At 51.6% G+C, this 24,417-nt stretch overlaps 1 protein-coding gene and 1 non-coding gene across 2 annotated transcripts; both read left to right on the plus strand.

Annotated features, from left to right (window-relative positions):
• The first annotated feature begins 2,786 nt into the window (after nucleotides 1-2,786).
• On the plus strand, nucleotides 2,787-10,091 carry LOC125117884 (melanoma-associated antigen D4). Its single transcript, XM_047763985.1, has 13 exons — nucleotides 2,787-2,901; nucleotides 3,866-4,076; nucleotides 4,389-5,228; nucleotides 5,583-5,789; nucleotides 5,894-5,957; nucleotides 6,197-6,276; nucleotides 6,699-6,790; nucleotides 7,433-7,512; nucleotides 7,596-7,638; nucleotides 8,050-8,112; nucleotides 8,815-8,929; nucleotides 9,250-9,685; nucleotides 9,887-10,091. The coding sequence occupies exons 2-12, from the start codon at nucleotides 3,867-3,869 to the stop codon at nucleotides 9,682-9,684; spliced, it is 2,229 nt and encodes a 742-aa protein (XP_047619941.1). The 5' UTR covers nucleotides 2,787-2,901; nucleotide 3,866; the 3' UTR covers nucleotide 9,685; nucleotides 9,887-10,091.
• LOC125119019 (small nucleolar RNA SNORA11) lies at nucleotides 8,444-8,572 on the plus strand. The gene has a single exon (XR_007132982.1). It is a non-coding gene; the product is annotated as a small nucleolar RNA SNORA11 (small nucleolar RNA).
• Nucleotides 10,092-24,417: the final 14,326 nt, after the last annotated feature.

The following is a 24,417-nucleotide window of genomic DNA, read 5'->3' on the forward strand; positions in this document are numbered from 1 at the left end:
AAAACTTGAATGAGTTTTTATAGACTTAGATGAGAAATATGATTGTCCTCAGGGGGGAACAGATAAGGAAAATGTCATGAGTGCGCGTTCTGTGTTATCCGGGCATTCTCACTTAGGCATAGACATATGCATAGCAGAGTGGATACACCTCAAAAGCATAGTGCTCAATGAAAATTTTCTGAAAGTTAGAAAAATGTTAATACTATCACGCCTCTGGCCATAGTGAATTAACAGGAATCCAATTTGCTCTCCCACCTAAAAATCTGTAAATCAAAAAAGTTATAAAGCTTTACATCATGATCCCACAGGCCACACAGGACAGTGATCCACAAGATAAGGGTAACTAGCACAGTGATCTCTTGGATTGCGCAATCCTGCCCCACAAGTTCTCGCCTGGATGGAGTTCACAGGCTGCAGCACAGGGAGACCGGTCACAAAGAGAGCCTAACAGACAACCTGAGAGAAGGAGACAGAGTTGGGAATTCCAAGAGGCCACTGCGGCTCGAATGTTCTGGGAGTAATGGAGGGGAGACAGCTGCACGGAGAGGTAGTTCTGGAGAGCTGCACAAGGTTCCCATCTGGGTGCAGAGTATGAGAAAGTGTATGGAAATTGACTTCCTGGGGGTGTGAGAGGGTGGGAGGGGTGGATATGGGGCTTGAGACAGACGCAGTGCCAGGAGCCCCTGACACATCCAAGGGGAGAAGTCGTGTTGACAAATGAATGCATGGATGTGGACCTCAAAGGTGAAGTTCAAGCGGGGGTTGTATTTTGGAGTTATTCGCGTGTTCCCACACATAGTTATATAGCATAGCGCATAGAGAGAGGCAGCTACAAGAAGGAGCACAATAAAAGTTCTCACCACAAAAGGTTTGTAACTACACATGATGACGAAGGTTAACTGGACACATGGTGGTGATCATTTCACAATATATACAAACACTGAATCAGATGTTGTACAACAGAATCTAATACAATGTCTTATGTCAACTATATGTTCGTTAAAAAAGAAAGAGAAAAATATAGGGATAAAAACTAAAATACAGCAAATAGAAGAGTCCACTGTGGATTTTGTAAAAAGCAGAGTCTCAGTCTGAGAGGGGAACATAGCGCTTTCTATTAGCATATAGCGGTTTCCACCAAGCTTTCCTTTCTAAGGTCTGGTCACGTCCCACAGAAACGTGTTACACAGGAAGGGCTGAAGAGACACAGGCAGCTGACAGGGGAGGTTGCTATGCAACAGCTGAGGAAAGCCATGCAGCCAGGCAGGATTGATGTTGGTCACTGGAGAGTAAAACTCTGGTCCTAGCAATAGCTTCCATTCAGACGCAGGGGTCCTGGAGAGGCTGGTATAAACACGAACCCGAAAGGGCGCTATGGGTTTTGCTAAGAAACGCGGGTGCAGTTTGAGATGGGAAGACAGCATTTTCTGCCCTCCTTCCGGAAGCGCAGCAGCATGTGCGCCCTCGGGTCGGACCCCAGTTAAGTGCTCCTTGTGCTTCCCACTTTCCATATTGAGAAACCAGGCTCAGAGAGGCCCAGCGACCCAAGTGGCCTCACCCAGCTAGCGACAGGCTGACCTGGCACTCCGTGCCTGGAATTCGGAAGTCTAGCCCAGCTTCTATCCACAAGACCACAGCTGCCCCGGGCCCCGGCCCTGGAAGGAACCAGGCCAAACACTGAGCCCGCATCCAGGCTTGCCATGGCTCAGACACACAAGTGCCTGATTGTCCTGGCCTCTCCAGCGGGCACCTGGAAGGCCTCAGGGGCAGCGTGTTTGCGCCACACACAGCGAAGGGGCCTGACAGGGGGAGCAGAGAGCGGACCCCGTGGAGCAATTCCCACACCTGGAAGGACCCACCTAGAGCAGGCAGGGCGGAGGGAGAGCTGGGGTCTCTGTCTGTGTCCTCCCAGATGCAGAGCGCAAGCTTCGGTCTCAGGGAACAGAAAAACCTTGCTTGTTTGGCACAGATGCTGACAGGGCAGGGGAGCTGGGGTGGATCTGTTGCTCAACCCGAAGAGGGGAGGGTGCCTCAGTCTTGGGGCCTGCTCATGGGTTGCTGGCGTCAGGAAGACCTGGGCCCAAATCCCGCTCGTTCGATCCACTGGCTCTGTGGCCTTGGGTAGTCCATGCAGCGTGCCCGTCTGCGCCTCAGCGTCCTGATCTGTAAAGCGGGGATGCTGACATCAACCTCCCAGGACTGCTGTGAGAGGAAGGTAATGCCCAGTACAGATCCTGCTGCGCCACACAAGCTGCAGGAAGAGTGGCTGGGGAAGCAGATGTTCCCAGTGTGTCCGGGGGCCCTAGAGATGGATGATGGAGGGGAACACAAAGGGAACCAGTGTCTTCTGGCCACTTCCATTGCGCTCCTGGCAGACAGAGACTGTGGGCTAGAGAGCTCTGTTATCACTGACCTAGGGGTCACGCTGGGGAAGAGGGGCTTAGTGTACCCCAGACCACACTGGCAGAGCTTAGGGGAGAGGCACGGGGAGGGCAGGGCTGAGAAGCACTGTGCAAAAGTCGGGGGGGGATGGAGGGTAGATGATGGATGAGTGGAACCGCACTACAGGGTGTGAATGCGGGCGCCTGTGGTGGGGGGCGCGGTGGCGGGGGGCGCGCGCGCGGAGGGGGGGGGGGTGGATCAGACCAGCAGGAGAAAACGCCCCCCACCCTGCCCACCCCCTCGCGGAGTCGCATGCGCACTGGGGACCTGGTGGAAAGGGCTTTTGTTGGGAGAGCTGGCGGGCTGGAGGGGTCTGCGCATGCGCAGGCTGCCCGGCCGCGGGGGTGCGCGGAGAAAAGGGGCGGGGTGGTCGGAGCTGCTGTGCTGGCAGCAGGAGGCGAGGGCGCGGCTGCGGGGTTCCTGGTGCTGAGGACGGACGCCATTGGAGCCCCAGGGAAGGTAAGGATCCAGCCCCAGACAGGACCGCGGGAGGGCCAGCGGGGCGCGGTACCCTGCGCCCTTTCCACCCTCCACCCCCGCCCCCGGATCTGAACAAAGCCCAAGCCCGCAGAAGCCGAGCCCCCTTAGACCCGCGCTCTAGATGGGAGCCGCCAGCAGCCCGGACACCCCACGCAGGCTCCTCGATCCTAGCCCCGCTTAGACCGGAGCTCCCCATCGGAACCCCCTTAGCACACCCGGTGCTCCGTGCTGAGCTTCCTTAGAGCAGAGGCCCCACCTCCAGCCCCAAGCACTCTGAGATCCCTCCAGCAGAGCTGACCTCTCTGCCCCCTTCCTGGGGTTGCGGTCCTGGCATTTGCGCTCTCCAGCACTCCTCACCTAGTCCGAGGACCCCACCCCGTCCACGCGAGCGCTCGCTCCTCTATGAGCCCAACCTAGACCGCAGTCAGCTGAAGCCTTCCACCCAGACCTAGTCAGAGGGTCCTTGGGATTCATTTTCCCAGAGCTTCCTGGGGTCCCTGTTGTCTGAGCCCTCTCATGGCATTTGCTCCCCACCCTCCTGGCCCCCTGCTCCAGCCCTGAAATCCGGGCGCGTTATTTTTCCCCCTCTCAACACATGTCCTCCGGGACGCTTTAGACCCAAGCCCGCCAGTCCACCCCCTGCTCACATGTAGCCAGTGGGATGGGGAGCCTGCCTGTCCCAAACTCCCTTTTGAGTGCAGAGTCTCCTCCGACCTCCCCTATCCTTCGAGGAGCCTGTCTCCGAAGGCATCTACCCCAGCAGCCCTCAACACCCCCACCCCGCCCCGCCCCATTCCCCTCCTGCTGCCTGGTAACCTGATGATTGCAGCCCCCCACCTCCTGAGAGGTCCCGCCTCCCGCTGGCTGGACCCCTCCCCCTCCGCCTGAGGAGGGCCCCCCCTCCCTCTCAGGCTGAGGTCTCTTCTCCTTGGGCCCCCCCCAGCATGGCTGAGGGAAGCTACCGCATGGAACCAGAAGGCTACAGTGTTGAAGACATGGACGAGGGGAGCGATGAAGTCGAGGAGGAAGAGATGGTGGAAGGAAACGACTATGAAGAATTTGGTGCTTTTGGAGGCTACGGAGCCCTCACCAGCTTTGACATCCGTATCCTCAGAGCCTTTGGGAGCTTGGGTCCAGGCTTTCGCATCCTAGCGGTGAGGCCCCTCGTTGGCCCCCTGCTAGCCCTGGGCCTTCTCTCCTGTGACTTCAGGGAGGATGGGAGGAGGGGGGTGGCTGAAGGCTGGGGGTGGGGCGGGGTGGGAGAGGGGCGTGGGGGTGGGGGTGGGGGCGGAGGTGGAATGGGCAAGAACAGCCCAGCTTCTCCAAACCTTCCCTCTAGTCTGGGGGAAAGGGGCTTTGGAGGGTCTGGGGGCTGGTCGGGGGCTGGCCGCTGGGAGGAGCTGGGGCAGCCCAGAGTGAGTGTGCCTAGAGCTGTGTGCCTTCCCCTGCCTTCCCCGGTCTTGCAGAATGAGCCCTGGGAACTGGAAAACCCTATGCTGGCCAGGACTCTGATGGAGGCATTTCAGCTGGATTCAGAAACACTTGCCAGTGAGGCGGCGGCCCGTGCTGCCAACGTAGCCCGCGCCGCCTCCTCCAACCGTGCCGCTCGGGCCGCTGCCGCCGCTGCCCGTGCCACCTACAGTCAGGTGGTCCCTAACCACTCAGGGGCCACAGACCAGGCCTCAGCGGGCGATCCCCAGCCCATGACCTACGCTGCCGCCGCCGAGGCTCGGGCAGCCACCCCTGAGAGGGGCCTCGCCTCTCCGCACAGCTCCCAGATGCTAGCCAACAGCGAGAGGGCCGCCCCGGGGGCTCCAGCGGCCTCGTCCCCACAGCCCCAGACATCCTCCCAGGCCCAGGGGGCTGCGACCGAGGGCCCAAGTACGGCCTGTGCTTTCCCCCAGGCCCCGGCTGCCAGAGACATGGATGCCACCCGTCCCAAGGCAGCTTTCCTGGGTCAGAACGACGTCTTTGATTTCACGCAGCCGGCAGGTGTCAGTGGCATGGCCTTCCCACGCCCTAAGAGACCCGCCCCTGCCCAAGAGGCTGCCCCAGAGGGCCCCAGTGGTGCCTCCGGGGGGGCCCAGGCAGCCTCTGCCGGGGAGGGGGCAGCCACCCGGCCCAAGACGACCAAGTCTGGGAAGGCTCTGGCCAAGACTCGGTGGGTGGAGCCTCAGAATGTGGCGGCAGCAGCTGCTGCCAAGGCCAAGATGGCCACGAGCATCCCTGAGCCTGAGGGTGCAGCTGCCACCTCTCAGCAGAGTGCGGAGCCCTGGGCCAGGATGGGAGGCAAGAGGACAAAGAAGGTGAGCCCTCCCTGCTGCTGTCTCCAGCCCCCTCTGCTCCCCTGCTTTCTCTGCCCTCTGCTCTCTCTGCCTCCTTGGCTGCCCTCCCCACCCCTCTTCTTCTCTCAGCTCGTGCATGTCCCTCCCAGGCTTGTTTCCTAGCATGGTTTTCCTCCACGTAGTGGCTGTCCTCGGGCCGGGAGGGACTAGCGGTTGGCTCCGTGCCTGGCCCTTAGGAAGCCCTGGGCACGTGTCATCCGCTGGTCCTACTACCCTTGTTTCCAAGCGCGTGCTCTGTCTGGGTAAGAGGTGTGCTGGGCGCCTTGGTGCGGGGAGCCTGGCAGCCCTGAGTCTCTCCTCCGTCTGATGCTACAGTCCAAGCACCTGGATGACGAATATGAGAGCAGCGAGGAGGAGAGAGAGCCTCCTGTGGTCCCGCCTACGTGGAGGGCATTGCAGCCCCCACCGACGATGGGCCGGGCGCAGATGGCTCCTCGGCCCCCCACGGCCGTGAGGTCCCAGGTACCCTCAAGGCACGTACTGTGTTTGCCACCCCGCAACGTGACCCTTCTGCAAGAGAGGGTAAGAAGCCTGCCCTTCCCCCATCTCCCTCCTCTCCCGCCTTGCTGGTCCGTTCTTCGAGGTCACCCACGCCTGGGTCTCCCCGTGTGCGCCTCCTTCTCCAGGCAAATAAGTTGGTGAAATATCTGATGATTAAAGACTACAAGAAGATCCCCATCAAGCGTTCAGGTGGGCAACCCTCAGGGCCGGGAGCTCTGCCCTTCCGTCCTGCCCCAGCTCTGCCCTGTGGGCCTCCCATCAGATGCCCTCGCCCGTCGGGCCCTGGCTGATGGCTCCGTGTGCAGGGTGTGGGGGCCCCGCCTGTGCTCTGCTCGCTGGGCGGCCGGCGGGGCTGAGCGAGGGGCGGAAGCTCTGAGGCCCCAGCTCAGCCCCGGTGCTTTGCCCACCCCTCCCCTCCTCTCCCGCAGACATGCTGAAGGACGTCATCCGAGAGTACGACGAACATTTCCCCGAGATCATTGAACGGGCAACATACACTCTGGAAAAGGTGGGCGTGGGGGCGGGAGCTGGGGGCAGGCAGCTCTGTGGAGCAGGAGCAGCAGGGAAGCCCTGCACCCTCAGTCCCTGGAAGCCCAAAGGCAGTACCTCCCGCTCTGGACAGAGGGAAGCCCTCCCTGGCCTCTCCGCCTGGGAGCTTCCTCTGCCTGCCCTCTGCCCTCCTTCCTCCCTCTAGTGCTCTCTGCGGGTCTGTCCTCTCCTGAGGTGGGTGCCAAAGCCCCAGCGGGCGTCAGCACTCCCAAGGGCGCCTCCCCCTCGGCCCCGCCCCTTCCACGCCCCCACCCCCCCACCCCGGGCCCCAGGGTGTGGGCTTTCCCACGGAGGAAACCTTCTACCAGGGAATTGAGTGACTGCCTACGGGACACCCAGCATGGACGTCTGATGTCACATTCTGCTTTCTCCCCCACGTAGAAGTTCGGGATCCACCTGAAGGAGATCGACAAGGAAGAACACCTCTACATTCTCGTCTGCACACGGGATTCATCAGCCCGCCTCCTGGGAAAGTGAGTGGGGGCAGGAGCAGGAGAGTGGTGGCTTTGCTTGGTGGTGCCTCCCCACTCCCCTGGCAGAGAAAGCAGAGAAAGGGGAAAGGGGGCTTGGGGGGCCCTGCACGCTCCCACCCCCAGTCAGCAGTGCTGAGCAGTTAAGGGCTGCAAGGGGCAGCAGCCTGGGCAGCTTTGCTTCCTGGGTTTCGGGCCTGCCCACCCTCCCCCACCCCCATCTTCTCAGGAAAGCAAGCTGCTTGTCTGCCTCTCCCTGCTCAGATCCTGGCCAGGGCTTGGCAGAGTGGTCCTCGGGGGCGGGAGCAGGGGGCCCCCAGTCCAGTTGCGTTCCGGACGCCATACGCGAAGGGCAGGGAAGGTGTGGACCCGCCTCTTGACACAGCCAGCTGCCAAGCCTTGGCTCCCTGCCTAACCCCATCCTCGGCGGAGCCTTGGGAGGAGGTTGTTGGCATCCCCAACTGATGGAGGAAGGGCCCTACTCTCAGGTGGGGGAATGAATGCCTGGACCAGGTAGCGAGCCATGCAGAGTAGGAGGAGCTGCCCCGTAGCCCAGCCGGCCGTCTGAGATAGGCTGGTAGGGAGAGCCGGCTGTAGCCGTCAGGCAAACGGCTGCTGGATGGGACCCCTCTTTCTACCCCTCAGGACCAAAGACACTCCCAGGCTGAGTCTCCTCTTGGTGATTCTGGGCGTCATCTTCATGAACGGCAACCGTGCCAGCGAGGGTGAGTGGCTGGCCCTGCAGCTGGGGGCTGCCCGGCGTCTCCCCTCCCTGTGCTAAACTCTTGTACCTCATCTCCCCTCGCAGCTGTCCTCTGGGAGGCACTCCGCAAGATGGGACTGCGCCCCGGGTATGATTGGGGTCTCTCGGCTCCCACTCCTCAGTGTGTCCTTGGGCACAGGAGGCCCCAGGATGGCAACGGCCTGGTGGTCTGTGCGGGGAATGGCGTCCCCGACTAGGTAGAGAGCAAAGGGAGGGTCCTCCCGAGGTCCCTGGGGAAACAGCCCTGAGCTCCGAGCCTCTGCTCCACGTGCCCTCTCTGTTGCCAGATGAGAGCTAAGAGAAACCGTTGGAACCGGGGGCTCCGTCAGACCCTGCCTGGGGCATCACTGACAAGCGGCCGTCTGGCCTCTGCCACCTGCCCAGGGGTCCGTGGGGCCGCCACGCAGGCTGGGAAGCTCTCGGTCCTGCCAGGGGGTGCTCCTGCCCACCCCGGGCACCGCCACCATCTCTAGTCATGGGTTCCTTTCCTTGCCCTCAGGGTGAAGCACCCATTCCTTGGCGATCTGAGGAAACTCATTACAGAGGACTTTGTAAAGCAGAAGTGAGTATTGACCTCTAGGCTGTAGGCGCACATCCCTGGCTTTACCTCTCAGGAGCCTGGGCCTCAGTGAAAGTCTGAGCACGGCCCCGGCTCATACAGACCCATCTGGGCTCTTTCCAGCTCAGGCCCACACCAGCCTTGGTGTTTGGAGATCTCACGCGCCCTCATGCCCACATGCCCACGCACCGCCCTCCCCTGTCACACACACAATAAATGGTCTGGAGGGCGTGCCTGGAGTGCACTGCCCTTGGTTGACTCTTTCTTCCCTGACAGTCATTCTCTGGGGAGGACTGTCCCAGGGCCCAGCCAGGCCACAGACGAGCCCCTTGGTGGAGTGTGCTCAGAGCAGGGGGCCTGAAGAAGTGGCTCCTCTGTTTCTAAGACACCCAACAAGGATCTGGGTTATTGTGACAAGGGGCAGTAATCACGTGGCCTGGCTGTACATCAAGACCCTACTCGTGTGCCCCTGTCCCTCCACAGGGCTGCAGGGTAGGACTGGCGGGCTAAGCCTTTGAGGGCATCAGTATCAGGGCCAGCAACCCCCACCCCGACCCCCCAGCAAGGCGAAGGCTGGAGGCCAGGGCAGCCCCCTTTCAGGAGCCGAGCTCTAGCCTCCAGGCAGGAAGGCTCCACCTGGGAGCCACTGGGGCAGCAACTGGCCTCCCTGGCTGCAAGCAGAGGTTGATTTCCTCTCTCGCTCAGGTACCTGGAATACAAGAAGATCCCCAATAGCAGCCCACCCGAGTACGAGTTCCTCTGGGGCCTGCGAGCCCGCCATGAGACCAGCAAGATGCGCGTGCTGAGATTCATCGCCCAGGTGAGGCAGAGCCGCTCTTCTGGCTGGCGCTCCCCCCACCCCCCCCCACCCAGCGTGTGGGTTCCTCGATGCCAGCCTTCTGCTGCTCTTTGTCCAGTGAGGATGCTGAGGCTCAGACAGGTTCCTAAGACACTTACGCAGGTTCACGGGCATAGTGAGTAGCGAGGGGCTGGGGGCCACTCCCGGATCTGGCCCAGACGAGTAAGAGCCCGATTCCAGGCGTGCTGCTCCTTATAGCGCTCAGGAGGGTGTGTGGCGGGGAGCAGGGGCTCAGCGAGGGTCGGGTAGCTGTTCCTATGGCTGCACTTCTTCCATCACAGTATCAGAACCGAGACCCCCGGGAATGGAAGGCTCATTTCTTGGAGGCTGTGGATGATGCTTTCAAGACGATGGATGTGGATATGGCCGAGGAACATGCCAGGGCCCAGATGAGGGCCCAGATGAACATCGGGGATGAAGCTCTGATTGGACGGTGGAGCTGGGACGACATACAGGTGGAGCTCCTGACCTGGGATGAGGACGGAGATTTTGGCGACGCCTGGTCGAGGATCCCCTTCGCTTTCTGGGCCAGATACCATCAGTACATTCTGAACAGCAACCGTGCCAACAGGAGAGCCACTTGGCGGGCTGGCGTCAGCAGTGGCACCAATGGTCCGGCCAGCACCAGCATGCTCGATGGCCCTAGCACCAGCTCCACCATCCGGACCAGAAACGCCGCCAGAACCAGTGCCAGCTTCTTTTCCTGGATCCAGTAAGGTGGGGATCCATACAAGAGACTCTGAAATTGAGGCGGGGGGTGTGCCGAGGGTCGGTGATGCGTCAGGGGAAGGCAGCCCCCGGGGTGGGTGGCGTGCGGGAACGAGGAACGCGTGACTGGACACTCCGTTTGCCCTTTCTGGCCCTCCCGTTTCACGCTTCGGATGCTTCTGTTTTGGCTCTTGTGTCTCACGTGCCCAGGCAGCGCTGACGAGCTGCAGCGGTCCCCCAGCCAGCCGGAGTGCCTCTTCAGCCCCCTCCCCGACAGCACTCTAGGCAGCTTCTCCCAGTCCATGGAAGATGGCATGCAAGATGAAGCTCTCTCTGCCCTTCCTGCTTTCGTGTGTGCTTTTGTCGTGCCGTCGTGTTTTTGGTATCAGTGTTACATTAAAGCTGCAAAATCAGAGGGGCGTTTCCTCCTTTTCCGGGGGGCAGGGGTGGTTCAGAGTGGCCCGTGGTCAGACCCTCTGGGACAGGCGGAGGCCACTGCTGCCTAAAAGGTTGGGTGGGTGTGGGTTGGGCACTGGGAGGCTTGGAGCTGAACATGGAGACCACGAGTTTCCAGACGCTCCAGTCCACGCAGTTTCATGATTCCCTGCATGGTGTGGCCCCAGTTTGATACCAGCAGGGGTTCCCAGGAGAAGGGATGGGGTGGAGGGCTAGGAGCTGGGGCCCCTGGCCCATCTTCCCTACCCCGCCAAGGGACAGCATGCACAGACACCCACCACCACCTTCCTCCTCCTCCATCCCATCTTTGGGGTCACTGTCCATTCCCCCCCTCATCCACACAATTTTAGGTCCTCGTTGGGTCTTAAGGACGATGATTAGGTGGGCCTTCCAGTGACATCCTCACCTCTACTGACTGCAAGCAGAGGAAGAAGCCGTTATTGCCCAGAGAGCCGATTTAATTGAAAACAAAGCTACATACTCACCTGGAGAGCCCATGGCCCGGGACCGCGGCCAGAAGCCTTTTGCGATGCTCCAGGGCTCTTCACTGGAAGCAGGGCTCTCCCGGTGAGGCCAAGGCCAGCCTAGATGCAGGTGTCTCCACGGGCTGGGTGATCCCCACGGGGGTTGGCACTAGAGCTTCCGCTCCCCAGCTGGACAACAGGGCAGAGACGCTGTGAAGGAAGGGCTCGGTAGCAGGAAAAGGCTTGTATGAGGCTTTTTCCAGGCTCCTTCATGTCCCCAGCTCGGAGGATAAGGCCCAGGTTAAGAGGAGGGAGAGTCGTGTAAGGAACCGTTTCCGCCCGTGGCTTGCCCCTTTGCCCCCAGAAGAGGTGATCCCCTCTCGGCCAGACCTGAATCCTGGCCCAGACCAAGGCACACCATTCGCCAGGCCCAGTGGAAAACAAAGATCCCAGTCACCTTGCTCAAAAGTTACTAAGAATTCCAAGGGAGCAAGAGCAGAGCCTGAACCACAGGTGCAATCCTTCTGAGGGTCGGCCTGGGGCGCCCCCCCCCCCAAGAAGCTGGCTCTGTATGGACCCCTCCCTTAAGATGGGCTTCAGGTGGGTTTCTGCCTTATTGGCCGGTGCCTTGATTTCTGCCTCCCTGACTGCTGGTCCACCCTGGGTCCCATGGACCATGTGTGATTTGGGCAGAAATTCAGTTCCCTTTCAGGTGCGGGCTTCCAGATTTCCGGTCTGGGATTTGGGCGCCCGGCCTTGGCACGATGAATGACACATGTATGTTTCTGGCACCGTCGCCCTGGGGCCTCCCGGCACCTGCTTGTGCACTTGCCTTCTCATGGATGAGGGTGGGCGCTCACCACAAGCCACAGGCGTAAGCTTGAGCACTGTGTGCACAGGGCACTTGACACATGGCGGCTCCTCTGGAGAGGAGGAGAGAACAGCCCCCAGAGACAGGGCGCTGGGGATGACGCCACTTCCCAGGGCCTCCAGGCTTGCAGCCCCCTCTCCTTGCAGCCCCTTCCCCACCTGGGCCTTCTTCCCCCCACACACTGCAGGGCGCAGTGCTGAGAGCAGGGTGGGCAGGGAGGAAGAGAGCTGAGAGAAGCCTGGGGAGCAGGGAGGAAGGAGGGCCCTGGGGAACCCAGACAGACAGTGGGTCCCCCAGAAGGTGAGGATGGTCACCTTGGGGGCGGCTGGACTCACTCACAGAACAAACCTGAGTCCAAGACAGGTTTCCCTCCCAGCCGCAGTCTCGGCCCTTCCACCACAAAGGCCCACAATGGGTCTCAGCCAGTGTTTCCCAAGGCCCTACTATGCACCAAGGCCTTGGCTGGGGTGTGCATGCACCTTGGCAGCTCCCACACAGCCTTCTCCCCAGCCTAGGCCTGTGCCCTCCGACCCCTCCCCTCCAACACTTGTCGATGAGCAAGCATTTTCCGATTCACTTGCTCTGCTTACTCGCCATGATGCATGAAGCTGTGGTGAATATTCACACACGCGGACACTCGTGGGGCCTTGATTGCACTCTCCAGACAGCCCTGACAGGAGGGGGTGATCAGGCCCGCCCCACGGAGGAGGACACTCGGGCTCTGAGAGGGAAGACACTTGCCCTAAGGGCCACAGCCAGGAAGCGGCAGTGCTGGGCCTCGGAATCCAGGGTTCTTTGAGGCCAAATCTGGCCTCTGCCCACTGTCATCCGCTACTGCTGCCTTCAGGGGGCTTGCAGGGTCAGGGGGCCCTACCCCTCACCACTCTCTGAAGACACCTACCCTCCAGCTCACCCGGGCAGTCCATATAGCTCCCCATCTCCCTTCACTGAGCCACAACCCCAACTCTCACGGCGTCCCTGACCCCGAGATCCATCCGAGGCTTTGAAGGCCTGCCACTGCCCACCCAGCCTCCTGACAGCCTCACTCCAGTGTCCTGGAGGGGCCAGCACTTCAGCATCCACATCAGAGATGGACTCTCACACCTGAGGGGGGACACACCAGTCCCTTTTTGAGCCAGTTGCCCTAGTCTGAAGGTCAACACACACAGGTAATTTACTGTGAAACACTTGACCCACCCACGAGTCACCAGGTTCAAAACCGAAATGGGGGGTCCACACCCAAGGACCGCATGAAGGAAGGAAAGTGAAAGATCAAGGATGCTGAGAATCGATGTGGACAGGGAGCAAAGGAACTCCCCTCGCTGTCCATGGAAGCCTCCCTTTGTAGCAGGCCTCTGGACGAGGGGAGGGAGCAGAGCTTGTGCATGCTTCAGGCAGCCTGGGGGGAAGAGGTATCAGCGAGCAGGTCTAACCAGGGGAAAGGAAGCCTTCTGCAGGCAGAGAGGGAAGACGTGGGAAGATGTGGTGTCACTATGAGCAGCCCGCTGCTTTTAGCCAGCCTTCTGAGAGAGCTGAGAACCAGATATCCTGTGCCTTTGGGCAAGGCAGCAGCTACAAATTTTCTTTAGCTTGTCTCTGAAGCTCTCTAGGTCCCTGTGGGTCCCGACCCCTGGAATGAGGACCCAGAGGGGGAGCCCTGGCATCAGGCCACCCGCAAAACTCTCCTCCTCTTGACTCCTTCCTGAACACGGGAGAAAATCAGCCCCCGGGCACAAGGTGGGGATGCAGGAGGGACAAGGGCAAGGACAAAACTCCACCCAGAAGAGTGTTCCCAGGAAATGGTGTCCAACCTCAGCTGGAGTTTCCCATGCTGGTCTGAAGCACACTTTGCTCTTCTGTGTGTGGGTGGGTTGTGGAGGACGGCTGAGGCTGGCCAGAGTCCCCTGCTTGCTGCCCAGAAGGAGAACACTGCATGACTGATAAGGCCCTGGAAAATGGTCATTATCACAGGTCCACGTTTTGGGGGTTGCTCATGTGCAAACTGAGTTCCAGCAAATTTGACTGCTAGTCAAGGTTTCTCTTTATCACTTGTGCTGAGGTTTCATTTGCAAACAAAAATGTGTCCATTTAAGGGGACAGCTCCTTAAGGAGTGGGCAAATGCTACCATCCAGGTAACCACCCCCTCAGTCAAGAAAGAGAGCCTAGCCATCACTTAATAAAGGTCCCTCATGCTGATACCAGTGACTCCTTACCATCCACATCCAGCCTTAGGCCACCACGGGTGTAACCTATATCGCTTCTAGGTTAGAATTCTCTTTCCTAGAGCCCGTTATACACATCACTGTGCAACACGTAATCTTTTGCGTCTGCCCTCCCCACCACGCCGCTTCAGTGCTTTGGCAATTCATCCATGCTGTGGCACAAGTCAGGAGATTAAATCAAAACTTTCCCACCTCACAGAGGACCTGATCGTCTCTGTGGAAATCCCGCAGACATACCAAAATCTCCTAGAGCTAATATGTGAATGTGTCTAGAGTGCAAGGTACCAGGTGAAAACACAAGCTCAATCATATTTGTAGAGACTATCAAAGAAGAGTTGGAAAAACCTGTACATGAATGTTTACAGCAGCTCTGTTCACAATCAACAAAAACATGAAATAACCCAAATGTCCTTCAGCCAAGTGCAATATTTCCATATAGCGGAATATTATGCAGTGGTAGAAAGGAGCGAACCACTGGTGGAGTCAACCCCTGGGATGAAACTCTATGGCACTGCGCTTAGTGACAGAGGCCAGTTTCCAGTGACACTTTAAATGGCTCCACTTGTAGGATGGTCTTGAGGAGAGACTTCTATCATGACTGAGAGCAGATTGCTGGTGGCCTGGCCAGGTGTGGAGGTAGAGCATGACGACAGAAGCATAGCCCTGCAAAGAAAGGACTTCCTGGGGGTTGTGGAAGTGTTCTGAATCCTGATTGTGATGCTAGTTACAAGAATCTAGACCTGCGATACAATTCCTACAACTGGATGTCCAGAAGGAGTCTAGGTCACTGAACATGAATTTAAAAATAAAATGAAAGAAATAGTGATGAAATAGTCTTTTTCAATCACACCAAAAAAGTATTGCAATTGTCCGCCAATGGCCTGCACCGTACAAAGTATCGTATGCATCTCTTTAGGGTGAAGGAAACAAGGACAAAGATAAGCTCAGGTCAACACAAATGGACGAAAGCCTATAGAAATGGTGACTATGTAGGGAGAAAAAGGGTTTCTAAGGAATCACTTTCTTTAAACTTTGACGGAATGTTTTAAAGACTAATAACAATGCCTTATCTGGGATGTAATATATGTGTCAACGAAATGTGTGGAAATGAAAGCAAATGGATGTGATTATAAAAATAAAGGCATACTGGGTAAGGAATCTTATTATTTGAAGATGAAATGCCTAACTGTAAACCTGGAGAGTATAATCTCTACAAGAACCACTTAAATATAAAAAGGAATTAGTAATTAACAAGTACGTAGGGTAAAATGGAATCCCGAAAACTGCACCAGGAATGCAGAAGATGGCAAGGGAATTGGGTGAAAGAAACAAAATGACACAACAAATAAAACAAATATGCAAGAAGGAAGGAAGCAGGAAAGAAAGAATGAAAGGAAGGAAGAAGGAAGGAAGGAAGGAAGGAAGAAACGGAAGAAAGGAAGCAGGCAACAGGCAAAGAAAGGAATCTACTTGAAAGGAGATGATGGATTTCAAGGCAATACTCTTTCTACTTACACCAAAAATAAATACTCTAAACTCCCAATACCATGCTGCAATTTCTAGGCAGGATGGGTGCACAGTGTCCTGTTAAATAGAAACTCACTTTAATATAAGGACAGAGTATACGTTGAATGTGAAAGGATTGAAAAAGATGCAGTGTATGAAGATGAATTGTAAGGAAAAAAAAAGAGCAGGGATAGTAACGGATAAGGTAGATTTTAAGGTCAGGAGTGTTAACTAGTGATAAACAAGCATATTTAATAATGAACACAAGGGCTTATGACTCAGGAAAGCACAACGGATCTTAATGCCCTGGATAATGGGACTTTACGTAAAAGGAAAACTGACTCACCTTAAAAGAGGTAGAGCAGGCTAATGTATTTAAGAGTTGGAAATTTCAAACATTTTTTCCTGAGATTTTGATATAGTGAATAGATAGAAGGTCAATAATATCAAAGAGAACTTTCACAACCCTATCAGCTACTTAGAACTAATTATAATACATTCCACACCATAGCAGGAGAATACACACCCTCTTCAAAGGCACATGGGACTTGAACCAAGAATGAGCATATGGAGTTTCCCAGGCTAGGGTCAAATCGGTGCTACGGCTGCTGGCCCATGACACAGCCACAGTAACGCAGGATCCAAGCCATGTCTGTGACCTACACCACAGCTCCCGGCAACACCCGATCCTTAACCCACTGAATGAGGCCGGGGATCAAACGCACAACCTCATGGTTACTAGTCCGACACCTTTCCGCTGCGCCACAATGGGAACTCCACAGTGGGAGATTTTTAAAAGACTTCTCTCCGTAAATAATACAATGCACAAGTAAAAATTTGAAGAGACATGAGAGATTTGAAAGATACAGCGAACAAACTTGGAAATAGGTATTTATACCTTCCTATCAACAACTGCAGGATACACAGTCTTTTCAAAAGCTAATGATCTTTACAAAAAAAAAAAAAAAAAAAAGACCCCATGTTGACCATAAAGCAATTCTCAGCACATTAAAAGACAATGAAATAATAAAGAGGAGTTAAGCATCCGGTGTTGCCTCAGCTGTGGCAAATGTAGTCGCTGCAGCTCTGGACTGGCCACAAGTGTGGCCAAAAATTTGAAGGAAAGAAAGAAAAAAGAAATAATAAATTGTGTTATTATTCCCTGACCACAAGGTCCTTAAGCTATAAGCTAATAAACAGTGATAACTAGAAAATCCTCCATATATTTTTAAATTAGGAAATATCTTCCTAAATTATCCAGAGCTCAAAGAAGAAATCATCAATGACATTACAATATATTTTGAACGACTTATAATGAAGAGTTGTGGGATCCAGCTTAAGTACATACTACAAAAAGCAAAAGGAAAAATAGTCAATGACACTATTTCACGCAAACATAGACAGGCATCTATCGCAACGATGTAACGGGACAGCAGATTCCACTCAAAGAATGCAGAAGAAATGAAAAAGGAAAAAGGGCATTAATTCAAGATAAAATAGCCTAGGTAGGTTCTTGGTAAAGACACATCAATCGCCATCACCTTGGGTAGGCTCCAACAACAACAAAAACACAGCAAAGTCAATTTCCATATTTTCCATATTCTTTCTGATGACCTAACAATTAATTCCACAAAACTTTAAAGATGAAAGAATAGCAATCTTATATATTTACCTGGCAGAAGACATAAGAAACAGAGATCACTTCCCTTCTTCTTCTATGAGGCCTAAACAGTATAAGAAATAAAATGTACAGGGCAATATTTCACGCAAACATAGACGGAAAAATCGTGAAGAAAACACTGTCAAAACCAATTCAGTTACAGGTTTCAAAAGGATAATACATCACAAGCAAGACAAGTCTACTCTAGAATCGAAGGAGTTCTTTGGCCCTTGAAAAATGAGTGTATCAACATATTAAAGAAACGAAATAGCATACTCCCTGTAGATGCAGAAAAAGCACAGCGAGAATCTGATTTTTAAAAAATAATCACCCAAAGATATGGAGAAAAGGGAATCCTTGTGCCCTGTGTGTGGGAAGAAAATGGGTTCGGCCACTATGGAAAACCATATGGAGGGTCCTCAAAAATTTTAAAATAAAACTACCATTTGATCCAGCAATCCCACTTCTGGTATATATTCAAATGAAATGAAATCACTATCTCAAAGCGATATCTGCACCCACATGTTCATTTTAGCATTATGCACAATAGCCAAGACGTGGAAACAACCCAAGTGTCCATCAACAGATGAATGAATAAAGAAAATATGAGATAATACAGATAATGGAATATTGTTCACTCATGACAGGGATGAGATCCTGCCATTTGTGACAATATGGATGGACCTCAAGGGCCTGATGCTAAGCGATATAAGTCAGAAGTAGGAAGAAAAATACTGTATGTTCTCACTTACATGGGGCATCTGCAAAAACCAAACTTGTGGAAACAGAGAGAAGAATGGTGGTATCCAGGGGCTAGTGGATCATGTTTTTCAAAGACAACATCAGAGGCAATTCTTTTAACTAGAATTCTACTTAAAAGACAGATGGGTTCTGGGGATCTAATGTACAGCATTGTGATTATAGTAAACAATGCTCTATTGCCTACTTGAAAGTTGTGGGGTAAATCTCACTGTGTTCTCACACTCAGACACAGACACAGACACACACACACACACACACACACACACACACACTCTTTAATTATGTGATGAAACAAAGCTATTAACTAACTTCGTCATGGTAATCATTTCACAATATACTCCTGTATATCATCACAATTTTACCCCTGAAACCCACACAATATTTTATGCCGATTGTATATCAATAAATTTGGGAAATAACGGAAAGATGCAATGTAAAACTAAACATCCCTTTATGATACAACCTCATAGCAAACTAGGAATTAAAGTGAACTGCCTCAATCCAATTGGAGTATCTTTTAATTTTAGCAGATTAATTGAAATATAATTAACAGAATTCTAGAGATTTAAGGTGTACGTCTTGATTATTTTTAGGACCTTACTTAATCTGGCCACCACCCCCAGGGTATAATTGACAAAAAAAATTGTGTACATTTCAGGCATACAAAGTGAAAATCATTGGACCATGAGTTTATAGAATTCTATGTTCAAAGTACATAATGAATTGTATAGATATTGTTAAATTGTAGTTGAAGCATCTAACAAATTTCTCTGCAATGTGGCAGTCCAGTTTACCCAACAACATTTATTTCTCCATCCATTGCTTCTTCTTTGTGCCTTTTCCACAGATTAATTGACTCTATGCGAGTGGGTTCTTTCTGGGTTCTCAGTTCTGTTCCATTGGTCTATATGTTTTCCTGCCAATACCACACTGTTTTGAGTACTATAGCTTTATAATATAGGTTGAAGTCAAGGTGTTTGCAACTTCCAGCTTTGTTTTTTTTTTTTTTTTTTCAGTGATTTGCTTGGCCTATTTGTGGTCTTTTGTGTTTCCATAACAAACATACTTATCAAAGCCAAAACATGGTGGGGAGAGAAAATTTAGGAGTTTGGGATGAACACATGCACCCCTCCATATATTAAATAGATAGTCAACGAGGACCTACCATATAGCACAGGGAAATCTACTCAATATTCTGTAATAACCTATGTGGAAAAAGAATCTAAAAAAGAAGGGATATATGTATATGCATAATTAAGTCACTCTGCTGTTTACCTGAAACTAACACAACATTGTCAATAAAATATACTCCAATATACAATAAAAATTAAACTATAAAAAAGAAATTGAAACAGAACAGAGCAATGGAGGTATTCCGTGTTCATGCATGTCTGTATCACCTAAAAGAACCTACAAATTCAATGCAATTCCCATCAAAACCCCAAGGACATTTTCCACACAAGTAGAAAAAAACGAATTCTAAAACATGCATGGACTATCTTTTAAATGCCTACTCAAGAATTTGTAACAACCCATATGGGAGAAAAGAATGGCTATATTTGTATATATCTGACAGAGAGGGTTAGAGACCGCTGCTTTGAAGCTTTCCTCACTGCTGGCTCCTAAATCAGCTCAGTCAGATGGCACTCATCTGTCTGCATTCCACCCCCTAAGACTTTGTCTCCTCGTCCATCCTTTTTGTCCTTGTGGGGTTAGGCCCTGAAGTAAAAGTATCAAGCTGGTGATGGGGAGGAGAAAGAGATGGAGGAAAGAATGAGCAAGAGAATGGATGAGGGACATGAACGAAGGTGTCTCTGGGGAACATGGGAGCAGAAACAAGGATGCACTGACAAGGTGAAACAGAGTCCTACCTCGTTTGTTCTGTTCGTTAGTCAGATTCCAAGACGTGGAATCCTATCCATTGGATTTCACGTATATGCCTTTGAGAGTGGGCAGGACACCTGAGGTGAGAGTCCCATCATGCTGCAAACGATGGAAGAGGGTAGTTACCCCCAATGTTAAAGGGAAGGCAGTTGCCTCAGGAGGCCATAGGAGGAGGCTGGGTGGCAAAATGCCAAATGCCAATGGCATTTTCTCCACTGAGCCCACCATGAAAATTAGTCCCCTATTGTTCACATTCATTGCGCCTCGTCGTTTAATTCCATAGCCCCTATCCTAATTTGCAGTGGAACAACGATGCCGGAGACTAATTCCTATGAGCCTGGAAGCTCCAAATACACAGCCTGTATTAGGCCAATAATAATTGAATATATGTATTCTTAGCCGCGTCATACCTAGCTGGGTAGGGGAAGGGGTGGGAGGAAGAACAAAATAAGCAGAGAAGAAGGAAGGACAAAGAGCACAGCACAATGGAAAGCCAGCGTGAAAACCTAAGGAAGGAGAGAAGAGGTGGGGGATGGGGGAAGACTGGTGTGTGTGGGGAGGGGGGGCAAGTCGAATGACAGTGCAGGTAGGAGAGAGTGAGGAGGGAGAGGAGAGATGAGAGGGAGATGATGTATGTTGCAGGGATCACAGCACAGCCTCCCCCACAAGAATCCAAAGGGGCAGACAGCAGGATGCAGAGAATGACGTCTGTTTTTAATGTGTGTGTGTGCACATGCATGCACCTTTGTGTTTTCCGTGTCATAATAGTTGCAGGGATCAATGTGCCTGTGGAAACAGTGAACTATGTCCATATAAGCACTTTGCTCAAATCTCTCTTCCCAAAGGCCTTTATGTCAGGACCACCTTTGCTTTCCTCCCACAGTCCAATGCATCACTCAGCGTCAGTTTCCATGGTAACCAAGGTATTGTTTCCTGTCACATCCAGGGAGGAAGGATGAGACAAAGAGAAAGGCACAGGAATGTGTGAGCTCTGTCTTCCTCTGAGGTACACAAGCTACTATTTAGGGATTTTTAAAGCACACTCTATTTAATTCTACCTTGCCCTGCGCCCACTGCCTGGTGGAGGAGGAGGATAGAAATGGTAGAGCAGCCCAGCATGAATCTAGAATTTCTACCCCTCACCATGCACCTACGTGGTTGGGAGACGTAGGCTTCCTTGTCCCTCAGCCACCTTCTTACCAGCAATTTGTTTGACCTCCAAACCATGCCCATGGAATCCAGGACTCCTGCTACCCACCCCACTTCCCCTGTCCTCACCTCGTGGCCTCTATCATGTTATATGGATTCCCAGGAACCCCGATTTCCTAGCGCAAACCTCAGTTCCAGACAGGTTGCACAAGTGCTGCTCCCAGAAAAGGTCCATGATCCCAAGTAGGGGAATCACTCAGGACAAATAACTCCCTCCTCTCCTCCTTGGACCTCTACCCAGACCATGAGACTGGTTGATAGGGCTCCCACTTCCCGCCCCACCCCTGTTCTACCAGGGCTTTGGGGAGACTCAGAGGACAGAGGTCTCTGCCAGCCTTCTGGTCTGGGGAAGCAGCAGAACTATGCAAACACCACTTCTCTCCACCCCCTTACCCTAAATACCCAATTACCTCCTTTTCATTTCAGAGACTGGACAAACACAGTCCCAGACAGGATGTGAGAAGTCCCAGGAAACCAGTTTGTGAGGAACGACACACAAATCCTGGGTGCATGTCCCCATCTACCTCTCCCTTCTCTCCCAGCATTTGACGATGTCTCAGCAAGTCCATTAGTCCAGCCCTACTGTCACTTCCTGGGTCCCATCCGCCTACCACCTCCTACGTACTGCAACCCCCCAGTCCACAAAATATCGACGGATTCTCATTTCCACTCCAATTGAATGACCCACACGAACAGAAGCCGAAGGCTAGCCCATTCTCCTGACCTCAGGATCTTTTGCAGATGTCCCTCTGTCTTTGGAAAGGGGGGGGGGGTGCCTCATTTCCACTCCCTGTATCTATTTGCCAGATACTTCTCTGTGTCAAACTCCTCTCAGAGGATCCCAGATCTCTTGGATGCTGGCCTCTGCCTGGATGTCAGGGAGGAGAGCCCTTTGGAGTAGGACCAAAGAGGAACAGTAATGCAAGGAAGGCAGCGTTTTTTTTGTTTGTTTGTTTTAGCACTAGTCAGTACTTTATTAAAATATACAATCTTGTTTAGAGTGAACAAATTAACTTATCTATAGGACTATAAACAAAGGCCTGAATAAAGTTACAAATATCTATCATTAACAAACTAGAATGTGTCTTAGACATAGCATTTATTTTTATTTTTATTTTTATTTTTGTCTGGCTAGCTGCCTGTTTTATTTTACTTATTTATTTATTTATTTATTTTATCTTTTGTCTTTTTATTTCTTTTTTTTATTTTCCCACTGTACAGCAAGGGGGTCAGGTTATCCTTACATGTATACATTACAATGACATTTTTTTCCCCACCCTTTGTTCTGTTGCAACATGAGTATCTAGACAAAGTTCTCAATGCTATTCAGCAGGATCTCCTTGTAAATCTATTCTAAGTTGTGTCTGATAACCCCAAGCTCCCGATCCCTCCCACTCCCTCCCCCTCCCATCAGGCAGCACAAGTCTTTTCTCCAAGTCCATGATTTTCTTTTCTGAGATGTTCATTTGTGCTGAATATTAGATTTCAGTTATAAGTGATATCATATGGTATTTGTCTTTGTCTTTCTGGCTCATTTCACTCAGTATGAGATTCTCTAGTTCCATCCATGTTGCTGCAAATGGCATTATGTCATTCTTTTTTATGGCTGAGTAGTATCCCATTGTGTATATGTATATATATATAACACTTCTTCCGAATCCAATCATCTGTCGATGGACATTTGGGTTGTTTCCATGTCCTGGCTATTGTGAATAGTGCTGCAATGAACATGCGGATCACATGTCTCTTTTAAGTCGAGTTTTGTCTGGATAGATGCCCAAGAGTGGGACTGCGGGGTCATATGGAAGGTCTATGTATAGATTTCTAAGGTATCTCCAAACTGTTCTCCATAGTGGCTGTACCAGTTGACATTCCCACCAACAGTGCAGGAGGGTTCCCTTTTCTCCACACCCCCTCCAGCACTTGTTATTTGTGGATTTATTAATGATGGCCATTCTGACTGGTGTCAGGTGGTATCTCATGGTAGTTTTGATTTGCATTTCTCTTATAATCAGCGATGTTGAGCATTTTTTCATGTGTTTGTTGGCCATCTGTATATCTTCTTTGGAGAAATGTCTATTCAGGTCTTTTGCCCATTCTTCCATTGATTGATTGGCTTTTTTGCTGTTGGGTTGTATAAGTTGTTTATGTATTCTAGAGATTAAGCCCTTGTCGGTTGCATCACTTGAAACGATTTTCTCCCATTCTGTAAGTTGTCTTTTTGTTTTCTTTTGGTTTCCCTTGCTGTGCAAAAGCTTTTCAGTTTGATGAGGTCCCATGGGTTTATTTTTGCTCTAATTTCGATTGCTTTGGGAGACTGACCTGAGAACATATTCATGATGTTGATGTCAGAGAGTGTTTTGCCTATGTTCTCTTCTAGGAGTTTGATGGTGTCCTGTCGTATATTTAAGTCTTTCAGCCATTTTGAGTTTCTTTTTGTGCATGGTGTGAGGGTGTGTTCTAGTTTCATTGCTTTGCATGCAGCTGTCCAGGTTTCCCAGCAATGCTTGCTGAGAAGACTTTCTTTTTCCCATTTTATGTTCTTGCCTCCCTTGTCAAAGATGAATTGACCGTAGGTGTCAGGGTTTATTTCCGGATTCTCTGTTCTGTTCCATTGGTCTGTCTGTCTGTTTTGATACCAGTACCACACTGTTTTGATGACTGTGGCTTTGTAGTATTGCCTGAAGTCTGGGAGAGTGATGCCTCCTGCTTGGTTTTTGTTTCTCAGGATTGCTTTGGCGATTCTGGGTCTTTTGTGGTTCCATATAAATGTCTGGATTGTTTGTTCTAGTTCTGTGAAAAATGTCCTGGGTAATTGGATAGGGATTGCACTGAATCTGTAGATTGCTTTGGGTAGTGTGGCCATTTTTACAATATTGATTTTCCCAATCCAGGAACATGGAATATCTTTCCATTTCTTTACATCTTCTTTGATTTCTTTGATTAAAGTTTTATAGTTCTCGGCATATAGGTCCTTTACCTCCTTGGTCAGGTGTATTCCGAGGTATTTGATTTTGTGAGGTGCAATTTTAAAATATGTTGTATTTTTTATTTCTTTTCTAATATTTCATTGCTGGTATACAGAAATGCAACTGACTTCTGAATGTTAATCTTATATCCTGCTACTTTGCTGAATTTATGAATCAGTTCAAGGAGTTTTGGGGTTGAGTCCTTAGGGTTATCTATGTATAGTATCATGTCATCTGCATACAGTGACAGTTTGATCTCTTCTCTTCCTATATGGATGCCTTTTATTTCTTTTGTTTGTCTGATTGCTGTGGCTAGGACTTCCAAAACTATGTTGAAGAGCAGTGGTGAGAGTGGGCATCCCTGTCTTGTTCCAGATTTGAGTGGGAAGGCTTTCAGTTTTTCCCCATTGAGGATGATATTTGCTGTGGGTTTGTCATAAATGGCTTTGATTATATTCAGGAATGTTCCCTCTGTACCCACTTTGGCGAGGGTCTTGATCATGAATGGATGTTGGACTTTGTCAAATGCTTTTTCTGCGTCTATTGAGATGATCATATGATTTTTGACTTTCTTTTTGTTAATGTGGTGTATGATGCTGATTGATTTGCGTATGTTGAACCATCCTTGTGAACCTGGGATGAACCCAACCTGGTCATGTTGTATAATTTTTTTGATATGTTGTTGGATTCGGTTGGCTAAGATTTTGTTGAGAATTTTTGCATCTATATTCATCAAT

This window comes from Phacochoerus africanus, chromosome X (assembly GCF_016906955.1).
Source record: "Phacochoerus africanus isolate WHEZ1 chromosome X, ROS_Pafr_v1, whole genome shotgun sequence".
In the NCBI taxonomy this organism is placed as follows: Eukaryota; Metazoa; Chordata; class Mammalia; order Artiodactyla; family Suidae; genus Phacochoerus; species Phacochoerus africanus.